Source organism: Penicillium antarcticum, assembly GCF_028974205.1.
Source record: "Penicillium antarcticum strain IBT 31339 chromosome Unknown utg000009l_segment0_segment0, whole genome shotgun sequence".
NCBI lineage: Eukaryota > Fungi > Ascomycota > Eurotiomycetes > Eurotiales > Aspergillaceae > Penicillium > Penicillium antarcticum.
In genome coordinates this window covers 2,303,408-2,321,106 of record NW_026695307.1, presented here as the reverse complement: position 1 = coordinate 2,321,106, position 17,699 = coordinate 2,303,408, and the positions used below count along the sequence as shown (strand labels likewise).

The 17,699-nt window shown below is 48.8% G+C and overlaps 7 protein-coding genes across 7 annotated transcripts; 5 read left to right on the top strand and 2 right to left on the bottom strand.

Moving 5' to 3' along the window:
• Nucleotides 1-10: 10 nt before the first annotated feature.
• Nucleotides 11-1,230, top strand: cox5b (cytochrome c oxidase subunit IV; the record flags this gene model as incomplete). Its single annotated transcript, XM_058467300.1, has 6 exons — nucleotides 11-107; nucleotides 257-310; nucleotides 542-700; nucleotides 816-916; nucleotides 990-1,080; nucleotides 1,142-1,230. 6 exons carry the CDS (start codon nucleotides 11-13, stop codon nucleotides 1,228-1,230), a joined length of 591 nt encoding a protein of 196 aa, XP_058315146.1.
• Nucleotides 1,231-1,804: 574 nt separating this feature from the next.
• Nucleotides 1,805-3,679, bottom strand: N7508_009236 (uncharacterized protein; the record flags this gene model as incomplete). The annotated part of the gene is made up of 6 exons (XM_058467299.1): nucleotides 1,805-1,888; nucleotides 1,954-2,659; nucleotides 2,719-2,835; nucleotides 2,888-2,960; nucleotides 3,017-3,167; nucleotides 3,227-3,679. The coding sequence occupies 6 exons, from the start codon at nucleotides 3,677-3,679 to the stop codon at nucleotides 1,805-1,807; spliced, it is 1,584 nt and encodes a 527-aa protein (XP_058315145.1).
• Nucleotides 3,680-4,352: 673 nt separating this feature from the next.
• On the bottom strand, nucleotides 4,353-5,261 carry N7508_009235 (SANT/Myb-like DNA-binding domain-containing protein; the record flags this gene model as incomplete). The annotated part of the gene is made up of 5 exons (XM_058467298.1): nucleotides 4,353-4,547; nucleotides 4,600-4,683; nucleotides 4,737-4,769; nucleotides 4,827-4,874; nucleotides 4,941-5,261. 5 exons carry the CDS (start codon nucleotides 5,259-5,261, stop codon nucleotides 4,506-4,508), a joined length of 528 nt encoding a protein of 175 aa, XP_058315144.1. The 3' UTR covers nucleotides 4,353-4,505.
• A 1,080-nt stretch (nucleotides 5,262-6,341) lies between these two features.
• Nucleotides 6,342-6,638, top strand: N7508_009234 (uncharacterized protein; the record flags this gene model as incomplete). Its single annotated transcript, XM_058467297.1, has 1 exon — nucleotides 6,342-6,638. One exon carries the CDS (start codon nucleotides 6,342-6,344, stop codon nucleotides 6,636-6,638), a length of 297 nt encoding a protein of 98 aa, XP_058315143.1.
• Nucleotides 6,639-8,250: 1,612 nt separating this feature from the next.
• On the top strand, nucleotides 8,251-9,353 carry N7508_009233 (ER lumen protein-retaining receptor; the record flags this gene model as incomplete). The annotated part of the gene is made up of 3 exons (XM_058467296.1): nucleotides 8,251-8,350; nucleotides 8,422-8,729; nucleotides 8,781-9,353. 3 exons carry the CDS (start codon nucleotides 8,251-8,253, stop codon nucleotides 9,351-9,353), a joined length of 981 nt encoding a protein of 326 aa, XP_058315142.1.
• A 1,909-nt stretch (nucleotides 9,354-11,262) lies between these two features.
• N7508_009232 (uncharacterized protein) lies at nucleotides 11,263-12,504 on the top strand (the record flags this gene model as incomplete). The annotated part of the gene is made up of 4 exons (XM_058467295.1): nucleotides 11,263-11,346; nucleotides 11,406-12,062; nucleotides 12,161-12,226; nucleotides 12,286-12,504. The coding sequence occupies 4 exons, from the start codon at nucleotides 11,263-11,265 to the stop codon at nucleotides 12,502-12,504; spliced, it is 1,026 nt and encodes a 341-aa protein (XP_058315141.1).
• A 3,493-nt stretch (nucleotides 12,505-15,997) lies between these two features.
• Nucleotides 15,998-17,650, top strand: N7508_009231 (sugar porter family MFS transporter; the record flags this gene model as incomplete). Its single annotated transcript, XM_058467294.1, has 3 exons — nucleotides 15,998-16,193; nucleotides 16,240-16,422; nucleotides 16,482-17,650. The coding sequence occupies 3 exons, from the start codon at nucleotides 15,998-16,000 to the stop codon at nucleotides 17,648-17,650; spliced, it is 1,548 nt and encodes a 515-aa protein (XP_058315140.1).
• Nucleotides 17,651-17,699: the final 49 nt, after the last annotated feature.

The window sequence follows — 17,699 nt, the reverse complement described above, 5'->3', positions numbered from 1 at the left end:
CTCCAGGACAATGTTCCTCCAACGTACAGCCTCCGCCCTTGCGAGGCGCTCGCCTGCCCGCGCTTTCACCCTCGCCCAGCGCCCTTTCTCTTCCTCCATCGTTCGTTGTACGTGACTCCCATATGGCATGATCGGAGCATGCTTCAACCCCCGCGCATCTCGACGCAATTGGCCTCCAATTGACTTCTTATGTTCTATAACGACTTAACTACATTGGATTGCTCGACTACAAATGACTGACGCGATATACATACAGCCAACGAGAAGAAGTGGGCTCCTAAGCAGGAGGGCAAGATCCTGACCTTCGAAGGTGAGTGCTCAACTTAATCTTATGACAACCCATGGCCTATAAGCTGGTATATCTCGCTCGGAAACACTGTTTGACCGTTCAATGGACCCTCTGGTGTATAATTCAAGGTCATGGAACCTCGCATGTCGGTCGTGTGGATACTTTTTCCGAGTGACAGGCGAAGCTTACCATCATACGTCGAATTGGAAACCCAAAACACAATACTAACTACTGCTTCTTGCTGGCTTACAGAGATCAAGGTCGAGGATGACCTTCTCCCCCCGGGTGCCAAGTCCGGTACCATTCCTACCGACCTCGACCAGTCCACCGGTCTCGAGCGTCTGGAACTCATCGGAAAGATGCAGGGCATTGATATTTTCGACATGCGTCCTCTCGATGCTTCTCGCAAGGGTATGTCTCTCTACAATCCCATCGCAACTCTCGGATGGCGAAACTCCCACGGATTGCATGATCTTACATTCGGGGGTCACCGGCATACGCTAATCAAACCATCATCTTTATATAGGCACACTCGAGGACCCCATCATCGTCTCCGGTGCCGGTGATGAGCAGTACGCCGGTTGCACCGGTTTCCCCGTCGACTCCCACCAGGTTAACTGGCTGACCGTATGACGCCCTATCAACTTCATGCCTAAATAGGCTTTATCTTAACACCAGAGACTAACCATAACACCTTCAGGTCTCCCGTGAGCGTCCCATCGAGCGCTGCTTGGAGTGCGGCAACGTTGTCAAGCTGAACTACGTCGGACCCCAGGAGGACCCCCACTCCCGTATGTTTTCCCTGGACTTGCTATTTGCCTATATGGATCGGTATGCTAAATCAGTAATTAGACGACCACGACCACGGTCACCACCACCCCCCTCACGTCGAGCCCAAGACCTTTGCCGACTACGTCAAGCCTGAGTACTGGTACCGGTAAATGTTTAATACCGCTATTTCTTGCGTGGGGTTTACCCTTTTTGAATCTGGCATGGAAATTCCAATACAGTGTCAACATTATTGCGTGTGTCTCTCTCTGTTCTGTCTCCGTGACTTTTCTGTCTCTTTTGTAGAATAGTGCTCTAGTGGATGAAAATGAGAGTATTGTGGGGTTTATTACTTTTGATATGGATCATTGATCTTGTGGATTCTATTTTGTTTGTAGATTATGTGGGGGGTGGGATCTTTTATGGGCTTTTTTTTTGTAGATATTATACACTCGCTTCGAGGCTTCCGTGTAGACTGTTCAATACTTCATCAGTGGCACCGCGCACACACTTGTAAAAACTTTTGTAGGATACCATGCACCAAGGCAATATGGTTATAGAAAGCATTCCAATTACCCTGTGCTCATTCATTTCGTTGTAGCACGTATATTTCTATCAACGCAAATATCAACATCACTTTTGTATACTCTGGATATTACACCGAGATACAGACTGCAGCGATATGAAATAAAGCCTCCCGTATATAACAAAAGAGGATTAATCATTTGACCATGTCTCCATGGCATATCAACGACCCACGAAGTGGAGTTCGATGTACCGCAGAGGCGGGTAGACAAGGGCAGCCCAAGAGAAGCCAACATAGGTTCCCATCTGATAAGAAACAGGTTAGCATCAAACCCAAAGACAAAACAACGGATAGATAGAATATCACTCACATCAGCACCGTACTCGCCCACCAACTTGGCAATGGGCCCAATATACCAGACTTGAGCCATACACAAGACAGCCCCAACCCAACCAACAACGAAAGCAATGAAAGCAGCCACACCGATAGGCAGCTTAGACGGATCCCGCCAAACAGCCCAGTTATAACCCGTTCGAAGGCGGAAGATAAAGCGCTCTTCGAGGATAATAGCAATCCAAATCGCAACCCAGTACCCCATCAAAGCCAGGAAATTGGTAAAGATCTCAGAGAGGTGGCTACGGCCAACAAGAGCGCAGACAACATAGATGATGACAGCGATGGTGTTCCAGATCACGCGGGGAACCATCTCGGCATAGCGGCCAAGGATCTGGAAATCGATGCCGGCGGAGTAGGTGGGTGCCACAGTGTTGGCGATCAGGCCGAGGGCGCAGATTACGGAGCAGAACTTGCCGAAGCCGTGGAGGGGACCGAATCCTTCGACGATTAGGGCGCCTTGGCCTTTGTTGTAGGCCGTTGCATATTCTGGGTGGGTGTTGATGCCGGTTGCGAGGCCGATACCGCAGACTAGGGCCATTGTGAAGGAGAAGAGAAGGCCTCCTAAGGTAAGGCTGAAGATTTTCAGGCGTGAGGTGTTTTCAGGGTAGTAGACGAAGAAGTCGGCTGCTAGGGGACCGTAGGTGATTGCGGCACTTAGGCAGATGGAGAAAAATGATAGCCTGGGGTTTATGTTGTCAGACTTTGATTCAAATATATGTATTGAGGCTTCTGAACTTACCTGTTGCCTATCATGGTCCGGGAATCCTCTTGTGTGGGTGGAGTCGACAAGTCGAATTTCGTGGATGCGACTCCGAAAAGGATGCAGACTACGATGACTTGGGGCACAAATGCAAATCTGGTTGAGTCAGTGACTTGTTTGCAAGGTCAATATCAGTCTCCCAACGAACCTTTCATAGAAATGGAAGACTTGGATTCCAAACGTCGCCACGGCCCAACTGATGACAGCAATGATAACAATGCCTGCATTATCACAGTCAGCACAAGTATCTTGGATCGACCTTCACCAGCATACGTACCGACAGCCACCGACATGCCCCCTGGGGACACGGCAGACAAGATCTGACCACCAACGACGCAATCAATCAAACAATACCCAATCATCTGAACCAAATTAAGCAAGACAATGATCTTGCTGGGCCACCAGCCCATTGAGTACCGTCCAAAAGCCTACTAAGAATTAGTTCCCTCCGGATTGATGATTTGACAGTCCAATATGTGACACGCACCATAGTCCGAATGCCTGACACTGGTCCCCATGTCGCCATCCAAGAGGAGACCACGGAACCGATAAGAGCCCCAAACACAGCACAGAGCGCCGAGTCTCGGAAATTGAGACCATACACAGCAGGACCCAGCATCCCGAGTGTAATGTTATTGGGCGCAAGGTTGATCGACACCCAGAGCAGGAATGCCTGCAAATATGAAACCCACGAGTTGCGCTTCATGCGCTCATGCGCCGCAACACGCTCAATACCTCGTGCTTCCAGGTTATACTCGACGAGCTGGTGCTCGAAGGATCTGATCAGCGAGCCCAATCGCGATCCGACGGGGTTGTGGCGATTGGCCGTAGACTCTTCATCAGTCTCTGCATCCTGGCTAACGACGCCGGACTTCTTAGACTCGTATGTAGGTTCTTCCGTGTTGGAATGCACCGCTAGGGTGGGGATTTCTGACGCCATGCTGCGATACAGGTTAGTATCGGGTGATTTGGTGGGGGAGGCAAAAGCGCGCATGAGTCCTTTCGCTGGAATTATCCAGATCAAGTTCAACCGTATATTCTCAGAACGACTGTATGTCGAACACCGGTCTCCATGCAGATGGCGCATCTATATACCTTGATCTTCGGACAATACCACACTACTCGTCTTCATGATAACCGTGGTGGCCGGAGGGAGAAATTGTGTCACCTTCGAGTCACTGTGAATCCCGGTGGCGTTAGCAGACTCAGTCTGAGTAGATTGAGAATTTAGTTCACCTGGAGAGCAAATGAAGTGCCAAATCGCACGATTCAGAAAGTTGGTGACTCACGGGGAGTTGGGGAAAGACGGGGTCCATTGCCGAAGGCCGCGGGGAAGAAAAAAAAAAAAAAAGATTGGCGTTTACTTTTCCGCCTCCATTGATCTACATGTACTTGCAGAAGTCTAGGCCATATCTTGCCTTGCAATTTCCTAGTTACTGGGGAATCATATGGTATTGAGGAAAATAGCGCAGAAAGATCCGAAGCGCTTGACGAAAAAAAAAAAAAAAAAAAAAAGAAAGGGCAACGCCTTGACGCATAGAAAAAAACGAGACGCATTGCGCATGTTCATGGTTCATTGCGCAGATTGAAAACGAGGTCGAAAGGAAATCCAAATCACCAACTCCATCTGCCTTGTAAAACCAGTGGCCTCCGGCCATTGATGAAACTTGCATCGCTCTGGAATGGGAATACGGAAGAGAATGCCAACTTCGTAAAAAAGTTGCTAAGAAAACGAGATCATCACTTCATCAGAGGCGTCATAGTGGTCAGACGTTCTTGAAATGCTCTTTGGCATATTGTTCGCAGGCCTGCTAAGTGGTCAGTGTGAACGCGCAGTATCAGATTCCCTTCTATACGTACTTTGGCAGGCTTGCCGACTTTCTGACCGATTACCTTCCACTTGTTTGCCTCATACTCCTTGATTGCCTCACGAAGTTTCATAGACTGTGCAACGTCAGCGGGAGATACGGTGAGCATCAATGTACTCGGTATCATACCTCGTCTTCGGCGAATTCGGCGTAGTGCATGTCCTGGTGGAGGTATAAGTAAGACGCGTCATATTATGAGGGACAACTTATATCGCGTACCTTGTACCAGTGCTTCTTGACACTACCTTCGGTACGGGTTGGGAAAGTCTGCGATAGGCGAAAGTCAGTGGTCAGGAACTCATAACCTCAATCAGAAGAGACGCTCGCGCGCACCTTTGCGATCTCGGACCAGCTTCGGCCTGCGTCGCGCATAGTCTTCAACCGTTGCTCTTCCTCGGCAGTCCATGGCGTATTCGTTCGTCCCTTTTTCTTGGGTGTGGACTCAACCTGGGAAAAGGCGTTCGGGTCGCCCTCGATCGCGCCGCCCGCCGGATTCACGGGGGCAGCCATCATGGAAGATCCTGTCGCGGGAGAAGGCGGGCGCTTGCGCGACGTCCCGTGCGATTGTTGAGAAGGTATCGGCGCAGTAGGAATGGGAATACCTTCGAATGTCGGCACGCGATGAAAAGGGTGCATTTGTTGTTGAGTGAGCATGTGAGGCGGAGCGCTGGTGGTGGCCGACGTTTTGATTCGCTTGGAGGTCGGGGGTGAACTGGTGAGGTAGCGACGAGTCAGTAAAGTGAAGCGACCATACGTGAGTAGTGAGGCAGAAATGTGACGAAACGCGACCCAGTGCCAAATCCAGCCCAGTCTCCCTCCCACAGCTGGAGGCCGGACGGAGATCACAGACGAAGGGACTTACGACATGGTGAAAGACACACGCGGTTTTCTACCACACTGTGTCGATTCATCTGTACATACAAAAAGGCCGCGTAGGGGGGTTAGCAGGATCTGGTACTTGGCGCGCCTTGGTCGGAAAGCGTTACACTAAAGACGATGACACAGGCGCATCCCAGGTAGAACCAGATTGACAAAGGGGGACAGCGACAGGGCAAAGGTATTTTTCGCGACATGGGGAAGTTCCAGACCCCGATCGGAGTGTATAGGGAGGGAAGAGAGTCAAGGGAGGTTGGGCTCACAGGTCAAAGTCGCATGGTCGAAGTGTCGATTCGGGGACCTCGAATTCTTCCGAGTACGGGGAGAACATGAGGCTGGAGAAAAGAGAGCGGTTGACTTGAAGATAGAGCGAGAGACACGTCAGAAGAAAAGAAGAGAGAGGGAGAGGACAAGAAGGAGAGAGAGAGAGAGAGAGAGAGAAGACAAGGTTACAGAGAGAAGAGGAGAGAACTGGCAGACACAGTAGAGAGCGGGGATGGAGTCACCTCATATCACAACATTCACCAGACTGAATAGTTTAATAGTTTAATAGTTTAATAGTTAAATAGTTAAATAGTTAAATAGTTAAATAGTTTATTTTGATTTCAATTCTGGAATGTCAGTTTCTTCATTTACAATATCACTTTAATTTCTAGTTTGCTGAGTTGTTTATCCCCCTCGTGCTTCTACTTTTCTCTTACATTTTACATCTGACTCCTTCAGGTTCAAATATATAGCTTCTGCATTCGGAATCAACTTCAGTGTCGATTCAAATGCGCCTCCAACCCCTCCGGTGCATTTCACAGGTTCTTCACTGGCCTAGGAACCGATGCCCGGACAAGGGCCCTGTCACAAATCATGGCTAGTGCTCTGCTCCAATTCGGCCGGCGACAAGATGCAGAAGCAAAGATGGGCACGTCCGGCAGCTTCCATGAGACATTTGGGCCGAAGAGACCCGCGAGTGGCCTGTTCCAGAATCCGGTGACCCGGCGAGATCTCACAACACCGTGCGAGGATGACAGGGCACGCCCAATGCGAGTCAACGACACGCCCGAGGGCCTGATTATTGTAAAGTCATCCAATGGTCCGGGAGCTCATCCCGCAGTGCCAATATTCAGTAGAAGTGTCCGTCCAACCCGAGACTTGGCGGGCTAGACCAGCCACACGGTTTCGCCTGAAGCCACCAAGTCCCATTCCCCTCTCTTGACCCCATGCAAAGTCTTTGCCTAGTAAATGCATGCTCCGGGGCTGGGGAGGTCCCTGTCAGCAGTTTCCCTGCCTGGGTACGGTGCGGGATCAAATCAAGACGTGTATATAATCCAAAGATCCAACCTCTCAACATCTTGCCGGCATAATTTCTGTCACACACGTTACTACCCTGGTCAATGTCCAATCCGTGGCAATTGGCATTATTCAAGACAAGGCTGATAAGGACTGCTGATCTTCTTGTAATCGTCAATTGAGAGGAGAGAGGGTTTCGAGTTGCGATCACTGAAACTCTCCATTTGTCTAGCTTTTATGCATGCAAAAGATCAGGTGTGCTGAATTGCGCTTGATGCGGCATTATCCCAATGCAGACTTACAGTGCCAAGCGTACCCGGGGTTAATTATGACTTGCATCGCCTATTTGGACAAATAGAGAAGGGTTGGGCCGTTTTGAAGTTAACGCTATCAGCTACTATGGCCGGCGTGAGTCAACCCGACGACAGTGTATGATTTCCAACACATGGATATGTTCGTCTTGATATCGGATGCGCAGGTATATTAAAACAGCACTTTGTATTCCATTAGTCTCCCTGGATGTCTAACATATGTCACTCCATCAATCATGGAATAGTATCACTCTAGTACCGGGTGAAGGCACTCGCCCTTCTTTTCATATGCTAAAATATGGGTCAAATAACTACTGACGCGAGATTGTTAATCCTACAGCAACATCATCCAGATTGGGAATCTTACCGCGTCACCTGCATCACCTCGAGCATCTAGGCCTCGAACCGCGTCTGAGAAATTAGCCAATATATCAATTATAACTGGAATCCTGACTGGCTGGTGTCACTCTAGAAGCCTAAGAAGAGCCTCGGATTTTAGACAGCTCGAGGTTGGAAGTCGTGTGCCCCAAGCTATATAGTACTTGTTCCTTGACGCCCCCGCATCTTTGCCAGTCTTATCCAGCTGTGCTTTTTTAGTGGCTTGGCTAGTGCCTGCACCTGCAGTGCATGTTAGGTCAAAGAACGTGTCATAAATCTCTTGAATCAAAGCAGAGCTAAGCTATAATATAGATCCTAGCAAAAAGAGAAAAAGATATATATCCATATATATTTGGATTAAGCTCGAGGGTTTCCCCCACAAGCATACGTCTCAAGACAGCAATGAATAGCACATACCGAGAGATCAAGGCAGCAATATAGCCCACGCACCAAGCTTCTTTACTATGCATCTCTACATCTGGTGCGACGGTTGATCTACGCTCTGACGTCAAGCGTCACGTGAGAGCACGCGTGGCCTAAGCTCATGTGGAGCGCCGATAACGAACTCTCCAGGACTCAGCTCGAGTACCTTCACCCCCCGATTATACGACTCTGTGAGGCTTTCTGGACCACTTATACGCAGTGAATAGGTATAATCTACTCCATTTATCCAGCAGTTATCTACCCTCCCCAGCCAGATACTTGGCATCGACCTCAATGGTGGTAGCCTGACAGGTGTCCACACCAACCCCACGTCCCTTTCACACCGTGATCTTTCATCTACACACTCAAAAAACATGGGTTCTTGGAATGCGTTTCGTATCATTGGTGACCTGTTTCATCTGAGCTCGATATGTGTCCTGATATGGGCAATTCACAAGAATAAGAGTGCCGAAGGTCAGTCCACCCTTGATCGAATCCGATTTGAGATACTATGCAGAGATCACTGACACAAATTTCTCTTCTAGGAGTCTCACTTCTCACGCAACTCCTATATGGCATGGTTTTTGTCTTCCGTTATCTCGACCTTTTCTCATCCTACACATGGACAGAACTCGGAACATGGCACACTCTTTACAATGTTTCCTTTAAGCTCTTCTATCTGAGTACATCTTTCTATCTAGTATTCTTGATCTTCAAGGTCTACCCACGAACACGAGAGAGGGAGCGTGCCTGGAAGCTTGGCATGTGGTCCACAATTGGGTCCTTCGTACTTGCACCCATAGCGATCCTGATTCTCGAAAGAAATGGATACCCTAAAAACTGGTTTATGGAGGTGAGAAATCCTTGAACAAGAAAGCGAAAACGTGCTAAGTTGATCCGATAGACTTGCTGGGCTTTCTCTATCATCCTCGAGTCCGTGTGTGTATTGCCACAGCTCCTTCTACTCCGCCAAACTACTGTCCCGACGGTGATCGACTCATATTACCTTGTCACTTTGGGATCATATCGAGCCTTCTACATCCTCAACTGGATCGTGCGTGTGTCTACGGAGCGCCGCTTTGACGATTGGCTCGCAGTCGTGTTTGGCATTGTGCAGACCGCCTTTTATGTGGACTTCGCCTGGGTGTACTATTCGCGCCAGCGCGTCAAGCTCCGGAATGGTGGAGTTGTTGACTCCGAGGATTATGGAAACAGCTGGCTGGTGAACCGAGTGGTGAACTTCCGGGCGTCGCGACAATCGGCAGACGAAGAGCAACATCTTCGGGACGAGGAGGAGGGAGTGGACGGTCACTCGAATCACAATCGATGGGGCGCGCGCGGTATCTCCATTGCCGCTGACGATACCCTGGACCAGAATGGTCGCGCCAAGAGTCGTCGCCATGAGGACAGCCTGGACGGATTCTCCGGAGATGAGGACGAGGAAGCCGATGAGCGCCGTGCCAACACCTCCCATTAACGATGATTTACCACACTTATTACCGCTAAGATATAACTCAGCAAAGCCGTTGCTTCTGAAGCATAGCATAGCTCCAACTGGCCTGTAAATGGATGGACTGCACGGGAAGATCCGCCTTTCGAGGCTTACTGGCCAGGGGTTTGATATCCACATATCATTTCAAGATTTGTCTTTGCTATTTTGGGGGTTGTTTAGATAGTCTTAGAAATGAATAGCAGTGGCCCCAATATTGGGGGCTATCTGTGCCACACCGTTGCACGATGTGACCCCAGGATGATTTCATGTCACCAGCCCCTGTGGCCCCAAAGCTACTTCCAGCCCACTTCCCAGCTGGGTCAGCTGGGAAGGACTCCGTTATTGATCACATGACGGGGACGTAGACGTGCAGTACTTGAGCTCAGTATTTGGGGGCGATTACGACCTGTGCCAATTCAACACCCTGGGCTGCATGCTCATAGCGAGCTTGGCGTCTGACAGCTATGCATGATCTCACCTGAAGCTATCATGTATCCAACAGTGCCTATTGACAATTGCTGACATGGTGATGGCGAGTGGAAGGTCCAGACACGCCTGGCGCTTACAGTCGAATGTACCGAACACTCCTATGTGGGGATATGCTATGGAGACAGGAAACAGCCCCCCTGATTTGCCCAGAGCCAAACCAGATCCGACGATCTGCCATTGTTTTCATCATTGGGACCACGCAAAGAAAGTTCTTCTGCGCCTTCGGGAATAATGGGGATTCGGGTGTCTGCATGAGCGCTTAACCAGCGGTCATGAATTCTCCGTGGACAAAGCCACCAAGCGGCTCGCGGAGTTTTCAGCCTCGAACACCGGATTGATCCTTGACCAGTCCAGAGCCGCCCCCGAATAACGCCCTCTGCCCGGGAAGGATCATGATCTCTCATGTCTTCATGAGATGAAGAGTATGACTGTTTTGCATTCTGGGGGCTATTACTGGGGCTGCTCCGGACTGCCAAAATGCCAATAAGGCGAGATAGACAGTCAAGGCTGACAGTCATGCAGATTATCGAAAGAAAGAAAGAAACCGTGCTATGGGGCCATCATGTTTGGGGGCCAAATGCAATCTCAAATCACTACGGAATCTAACTACGTTAAGCGCTACGCTTTGTCTCTTTTGCGCCCAGAGCGGGATCGCCCACATGGACCCCCTACCCCCAGTTTTGTTTTTCCCTTGGACCATTCGAGTTAGTGGAGAGAAAAGATTTGAATTGTTTTCTTTTGCTGACCCGCTGCAGTGGGTCTGAAGTCATAGAATTACTTCAATTCCTTTTCCACTATGCAGAGTCTGAGCCCCTTCTGGGGTGTGGATGGGGGCGGAACCGCGCTGGATATCAACTCTTAGACTATCGGATCCGCAGCGCTTAAATATAGGCCCTCGTCGAGTCTCTGAGGGAGTTTCTCATGTCCAATGCGGTACAGCGCTCCTCGGCGGTACTGATACTGATTTTGGTGCTCTCTGAGCCTATAGTTAACACCTCCAAACTACAGTTCACATCCTGCCTCACAAGGCATCCCGGGGGCCGGCTGTGATATCTCTCAAAGCGGAGTATACCAGGCAGATTGGTGCATCTATCTCGCTCTAAGCACCCCTCTTTTCCTCGCGTGGATGAATCTTATAAAATCTGCGGCCGTCGACAGTTGGAAATGTGAATCTTCTCATCCCAAGAAACACATCCGGTTTCAAGCCTCTTTATATACACTTGCAACCTGTACTATATCCAACCATCTACTTCTTCCAGCCGCCGCAGTTCCACACTTTCCCCTGCGTTGGGTTTCGCCTCCTGTTTCACAATCTGTGGCTTCGGCGTCTATCTTCCATTCAGACAAGAGAGTCAACGGCGACATACTAGGTCTGTTTCACCTTCAAGGGCAACCAGTCAGGGTCATGTCTCGTCGTCATGAGATCCCTACCTCGGAAGAGCTGCGGGAATATTATGAAAATATTCCGGCTAATTGGCCCATAGACGCGGTATGCAGCCTGTCGAGACTGTGTAGACCGAAACCCAAGCTGACCATGCAATACTATAGTCTCCGTTCATGGGAGTCAATTCTCAATATTGCACAGAGCCTCTAGTACCACCAAGCGTTTTGACCCCAATCAGTCTGCCAGATAGCTCATTCCGACCAAGTCCAGCACTCAGCCACCACTCACAGGACTACCACACACAAGAATATCAATACAGCATCAATGAATCCATCTCAGCACCACAAGGCTTGGGGATCAGCGCCCCATTCCCCAGTGAATTCCCTCAAACCTCAGCACCAAATGCTAGCTACATGTACGCGCCAGACAGCACCATGATGAGCCAAACGCCAAATATGTCACCACAGGCTCCACCACCCAAGCGCGCGAGACGTACCTCTTCGCAGCAAACGCCCCGTGACCAGCCAATCAATATCGCCCCAAATCCAGAGGGCATGCGGCAAATGGAGCGCGAGCGCATGTATGGCCAACCCTCTCCACAGCTCCCGCCTCGGCCTCGTGCTCCTGGTCGCGGGCGTCGTGACCCCCAAGCCGAAGACGAAGATTCTTTTGTGGAGACGTTGCGAGACCAAGGCGTTGCTTGGAAGGTTATCCGCGAGATGTTCATGCAGCATTTCAATAAAGATGCCACCGAGGCGCGATTGCAAATGCGTCATCTCCGCCGGAAGCGAGAGCGGGTTGCGCGTTGGGACGAGTCAGATGTGAGTATGTGTTCCACTAAACATGACCTTGAATGCTACATGCTTGGGCATATCTTATTATGCATTGAATCATTCGTCTAATATATGTGTCAATTTAGATCCAGCTCCTTATTCAAGCACATGAGCTCTGGGAAAAAGACAAATACCGTGCCCTTTCAGACATGGTAAGATCTATCAGTTCCAACAAGATTCTAGACGCAGTGTTAACATGCCTCTGTTCCAGATCAAAGAAATGGGCGCAACGAGATTCTACTCCCCAAATGCATGCAAAGCTCAAATGCGACTACTCGAGACAAAACAACAACGTCGAGATCGGGCAAGTGCGACACCCTCAGCAATGTCCGATCCTATCCCTACTACTCCGACCACTCCTAAAATCTCTCGAAAAAGACGTCGGGCTCAGTCTGAGCCGGACTCTGAGGATGAAGAGGAGTATTTTTAGATCCTGGACCTTTCCTCCCTTTTTATTTCTATATCTTCTTTATTTGTCTTCTATGAGACTATTTGTTTTTGTTTTTGAACCCTTCTTTTTACACTCATGAATGTCACGATCAGCGCGGGATCTGACAGGCGTACATTTGCATGGCCCCCTTCACTGTGCCATTATTTACATTTATTATACAACATATCACTTCATCATACAATTGATATTATTTCGACCCATTTTTCTATTTTGATACTGTAGATATCAGGTTTGTTTGTTTCAGCCAAGGTTGAACCGGGGCCAGCACCTGCGTCATTTAGTGCGGTGATCATATCTGACGGGGGCTGCGAACGATTCTATAATTATCCATGAAATTGAAGCTTCTAACATCATGTTTCTAAATGCGTAGCTATATTTCATCTGAAACATACCATGGCATGGACAAGAGTATACTGGGGGCGAAGGGGCTGGGTAAACAGGAACAAGTAAATTGTGAACAATTGAATAAGGGGCGCCCTGTATGCCTTACTCCATAACCCACTCTCTTAATAAGTGATCCATTGGAAACTCCGAGATAAAAAAAGGTCCAAGTTTATGAACCACTGCTCACTTTTCACGCCGATACTTTGGCAAGCCAAGAAATTTGCGGGATAATATTCCAAATACCTCAAGCCCACCAAAGCAACTGATCATCTACACTAAATGAGTTCCTCCGGACTCCGCACCGTACCCCACTTCCTCTCGAGCAAGCCGAAAATGCCGAGAATGCAGGATGCAGATGGTGCTAATTTCCCAACGTTCTTTTAAACGTTGCGGCTCTTCACATCACGTGAGCCACGGTTCCGTGGTCGCGTCCGAATCGTTCCGGTATCGAAGAGTTAAGCATAACTTAATATCAGAGTATTCCGTACAACATTTCGCTTCAATGAATTTGTATTATCGCGAAGTCTGTGGCAGATCTTGCAGGGACCATGTGGAGAGCAGTGGATCTGTCATGGAGTCGAAGTTGGACTGATTGGATGCAATCGGATGATCTATCAAACCATACAACATGTACTCCATACGAGTAAGTTAAGTTGTCACTATTCTAGATGACGCCACTAATGAAGTATTTGTCAGGTTTGGCATGACATTCACACTCTTCGAAGCGAGAATGCCGTTTCAAGAATGGTTTTTTGCGCCACCATTGCCCCTCTTTTCTGACAGTTTCACCGATCTGACCGATCTGCCAAGTTGTTAAAGTACTATGGAAAGAGAGTATTTGGAATCCTAGTAAACAGAATAGCGCTTCAAGCATTCAATAGACTTTACCGCAAGTTACAAGAGTGTTAATGCTGGCAATATTGTGGATTGGCTCTTAGCGTATACATATACACCCGCTGTAGGAAATAAGACTAGGCTCGGTGTTGAAAAGCTCCATGAGACACCCAGAACAAAGGAGATCCACCAGGGTCCACAGTGATCTTCCGAGTATAAGGCAGCCTTGCTTGTAGGTTCAACCGACCAACCTTCGGTCCCAATGATTGATTAAGAGACCAAATGATTCAGAATACAAGGGCCTCTTCTTCGAAACCAACATCTGCCATACTTCCTGTCAACACTGTCAACTTGAAAAACAGGTAACCACCTGACGAGGCCAATACTATTGACAAACCAAACGACCTTTGCTTGAAACCGCTATGTATCTCCAACCAGCAAGATTTGGGGATAGTTGAACCTCATGAGTTCTTGGGTGGACCTATCAAACACGACACCTTAAGGTACGCTAATGCAGAATCCAACCTGGTTTGAAAGAAAGAAAGTCCTGACATTGGGTTGAACGGAATGAAGGCAGGAGCAAATTTCGGAAGTGTCTCACTGTGGACAGATCGTATTGTCTGGCCAACCGTATCGGCGAACAAGAAATTTTGTTGCTATATAACAGCAACTCACACTGAACTCTCGTCTTAGGTTGTAGTGATGATCATTTGTCTAACTGTGAATATCTCGAAACCAAGATAGAGTGGACACTTTCCAAAACAAACTTCTACGCTGTTGGTACTTGTCTATCAACCAGCATCAAGATCCATGTAAATGAGTGCGTGACGAGTACAAGCATGAAATAGACCAAGATGAGCAAGATGTTGACGCTGCACCAAATGAAGGATATGATGACATAGTGTACACATTGTCCTTTTATATGGAGCGTCATTTGCCAGATTATGTGTAGCGGGCACTCGATAATGAAGAAGCCGTGTTAGTCGGCCTGACAAATGCCCCCCTTGGGCACCCAGATAAGAATAGCAAGAAAAATCAAACATAGTTCTCCTGATCAGGGGATGGAGAGATACCTTGGGAATTCCGGAGACACAATAAAGAGCTTCGTAACTCAGCGCAGCTCATATCATGATCTTGATTCGACGGAACATCCTGGCGTCATATTGTGAGGGTAGATAGCGGCGCAACAAGTTAATCATGTGCATTTGTTGGAAACAAACATGCATATGACTCGCCCTGAGTCAGTGAGCGGTACACGTAAGACTATGCACCACGTGCGATCGGAACCCCGGAGGCGACCTAATAATTGAGAATTGTCTTAGGATTAGGTTGATAAATCGAGTGAAAATGGTATTTTTTTGTTCCATGTAGATAAAAAGTAACCAAAAGAGAAGAATCACGACCACAATGACGTGATCATGCTAGGGAGGTCAAGAATGTGCAGGTCTTAGATGTACAGCTTATCAACGAAGGGTGCATTGGTGGCGACTGAAACCTGTTGTATGAAAAATATGGCATATTTAACCACCGATCTCATAGACAGCCAGAGTGGGGGACAAACGACAATGCTCATGTTGAAGAAGACGCCTGGCGGCACCCAAAGGGCTGTGCGTCAACCAAGTCGGTCCGAATATATATATGAGGTATAAAGCACCAACCAACAGTAATCGACTCGGAGATAATCATGGAAAGCCCAAAAATAATCCCGAAGATAAGGGAATTTGCGGTATGGAGGGGCATGGCAAAACTTCGGCTATGAAACTGCACCGTAGGAACACACATGAGGGGAAGTGGATTTCATTCAGTAACCGTGGGATAGCAATGAGGTCAAGTGGGCAAGTATTCCGAATCGCACAGCCAATTGCCGACCCCGAAAGTAATCGTGTAGATATTGTGGGCGGGCTTGATGCGGAGATAGCTGGTCCGGTCGGCATTCGGGTCTGTGCCACGGTAAGCCCCAAGGTCAAAGATCCACTCTCAATCTCAATACACAAAAATGATTGGGCCAGTCGGCGGTTGTCCGAAGCTTGGTAAGCTTGTCTTTCCCCAGCCATAGTTTAGTTACGTTTAGTTCATTCATCTACAAGTCTGGGGCCCCTCGCTTTGGGGGTGGGGGCGTCTCAACGTTACATTGTGCTTGCAGTTTATTACCTGCTCCGCCCCTTGCGCGTGTTCGTGGGAGAATTGAAGCTTTTCAACTCTTTGGCCCAAACCCGTGCATCTTTCTTGGTAGAGGTCTATCCATCGAATTGTCATGGCAAGCAAGCTAAGAGGCAAGTCTTTGAGCCTCGTCATCGGTCTCATTGGTGCCGTTGGTTTCGTACTCCAGGGCTACGATCAGGCAGTTTGCAATGGGCTGTTGACGCTTGGTTCATTCATTGCTGTATTCCCTCAGATCGACACTGTCCATACTACGGGAAGTCAAAATTCACACAACTCTACTATTCAAGGTATGCAAGTCTTTGTTGCAAACGACAGTCTTGCTGACCATGAGAGGCACCACGGTCGCAATCTATGAAGTTGGATGTGCACTGGGCGCCGGTTCCTGTGCCTTTCTGGGCGACAGGCTCGGTCGCCGCAAGACCATCTTTCTGGCTGGTTGCATCGCTATAGTCGGTATAATTATCCAGTCAACTCCGTTCTCACTCGGTCAGCTCATTGCTGGTAGAGTTATTACTGGTAATGCTTCATCCCATCATTACTCGATCACCATGACCTAACTAAAAGGGAACATATAGGCCTCGGAGTAGGCGGATTCACAGCTACCATCCCAATGTATGTCTCCGAATCATCTGTCGCAGAAGCCCGTGGTAGGATGGTCTTGCTTGAAGGATGGTTCGCAATCGGTGGTATTGTCCTCGCAACATGGCTAGAATTCGGACTCTACTATGTGAGCGACAACTCTGTCAGCTGGCGTTTCCCCATCGCCTTCCAGGGTCTGTTTGCTATCATAGTCGTGGCATGCATCCTGCTTCTACCAGAGTCCCCACGCTGGCTTGCGCGCGCTGGAAGAATGGACGAGGCAGCTGAAGTGCTAGCCCGCATGGAAGACGTCTCGGTTGATTCCGAACATGTCTTGCAAGAGTTGGAGATTATCCGGCAGTCGCTTGTTATGGATGAGAATAACGAGTCAACGGGCTCCTCCTCGCCGTTCGCACTTACGGAAAATGGCCATCTACACAGGACGGTTATTGCTGTGGGTGTGAACATCCTGGCGCAGATGACCGGTGTCAACATCATTACTTTCTACTCCGATACTATTTTCGAGAATGATTTGGGATATTCGGGCACCATCGCTCGAATTATCACCGGGTGTCTCCAGATCTGGCAGTTCGTGGCGGCTGGTCTGGCCGTCCTACTCATTGACCGAGTTGGACGTCGTCCACTGTTTATCGCAGCCGCAGCCGGTATGACAGTTGCCCAGGCCTGTCTGGCCGGACTATCAAGCGATCTGAGCAACCACGCCGCTGCGAGTGCATCCCTCCTATTCTACTTTATTGCATTATTCTGCTTCCCCATTGGACTATTCCTTGTCCCATTCATGTACGCTGCTGAGATTGCACCTCTACGCACCCGTGCTAAGGTCACAGCTATGTCGGCTGCTGCAAACTGGCTGTTCAATTTTGTCCTTGCGGAAGTGAGTCCTGTTGGATTTGCCACTATTCATTGGCGGTACTATATTATTTATGCATGCATCAGTGCTTTCGCTTGTGTCAGCTTCTATCTCTTCTGCCCTGAGACTAAGGGACGCACATTAGAAGAGATTGACGAGATCTTTGTCCAGTCGAAGTCTATCTTCGATACTGTGAGAATTGCACAGGAGATGCCCTTCCAGTCGGAGTTGTTGGCTTATCCTGATGACACTGGGAAGGGTGGTGTTGGGGATGCACAGATTGAGCGAGCATGAACAGGAGATGACATGACTATCATGAATGATGTTGGATAACGGAGGCCGA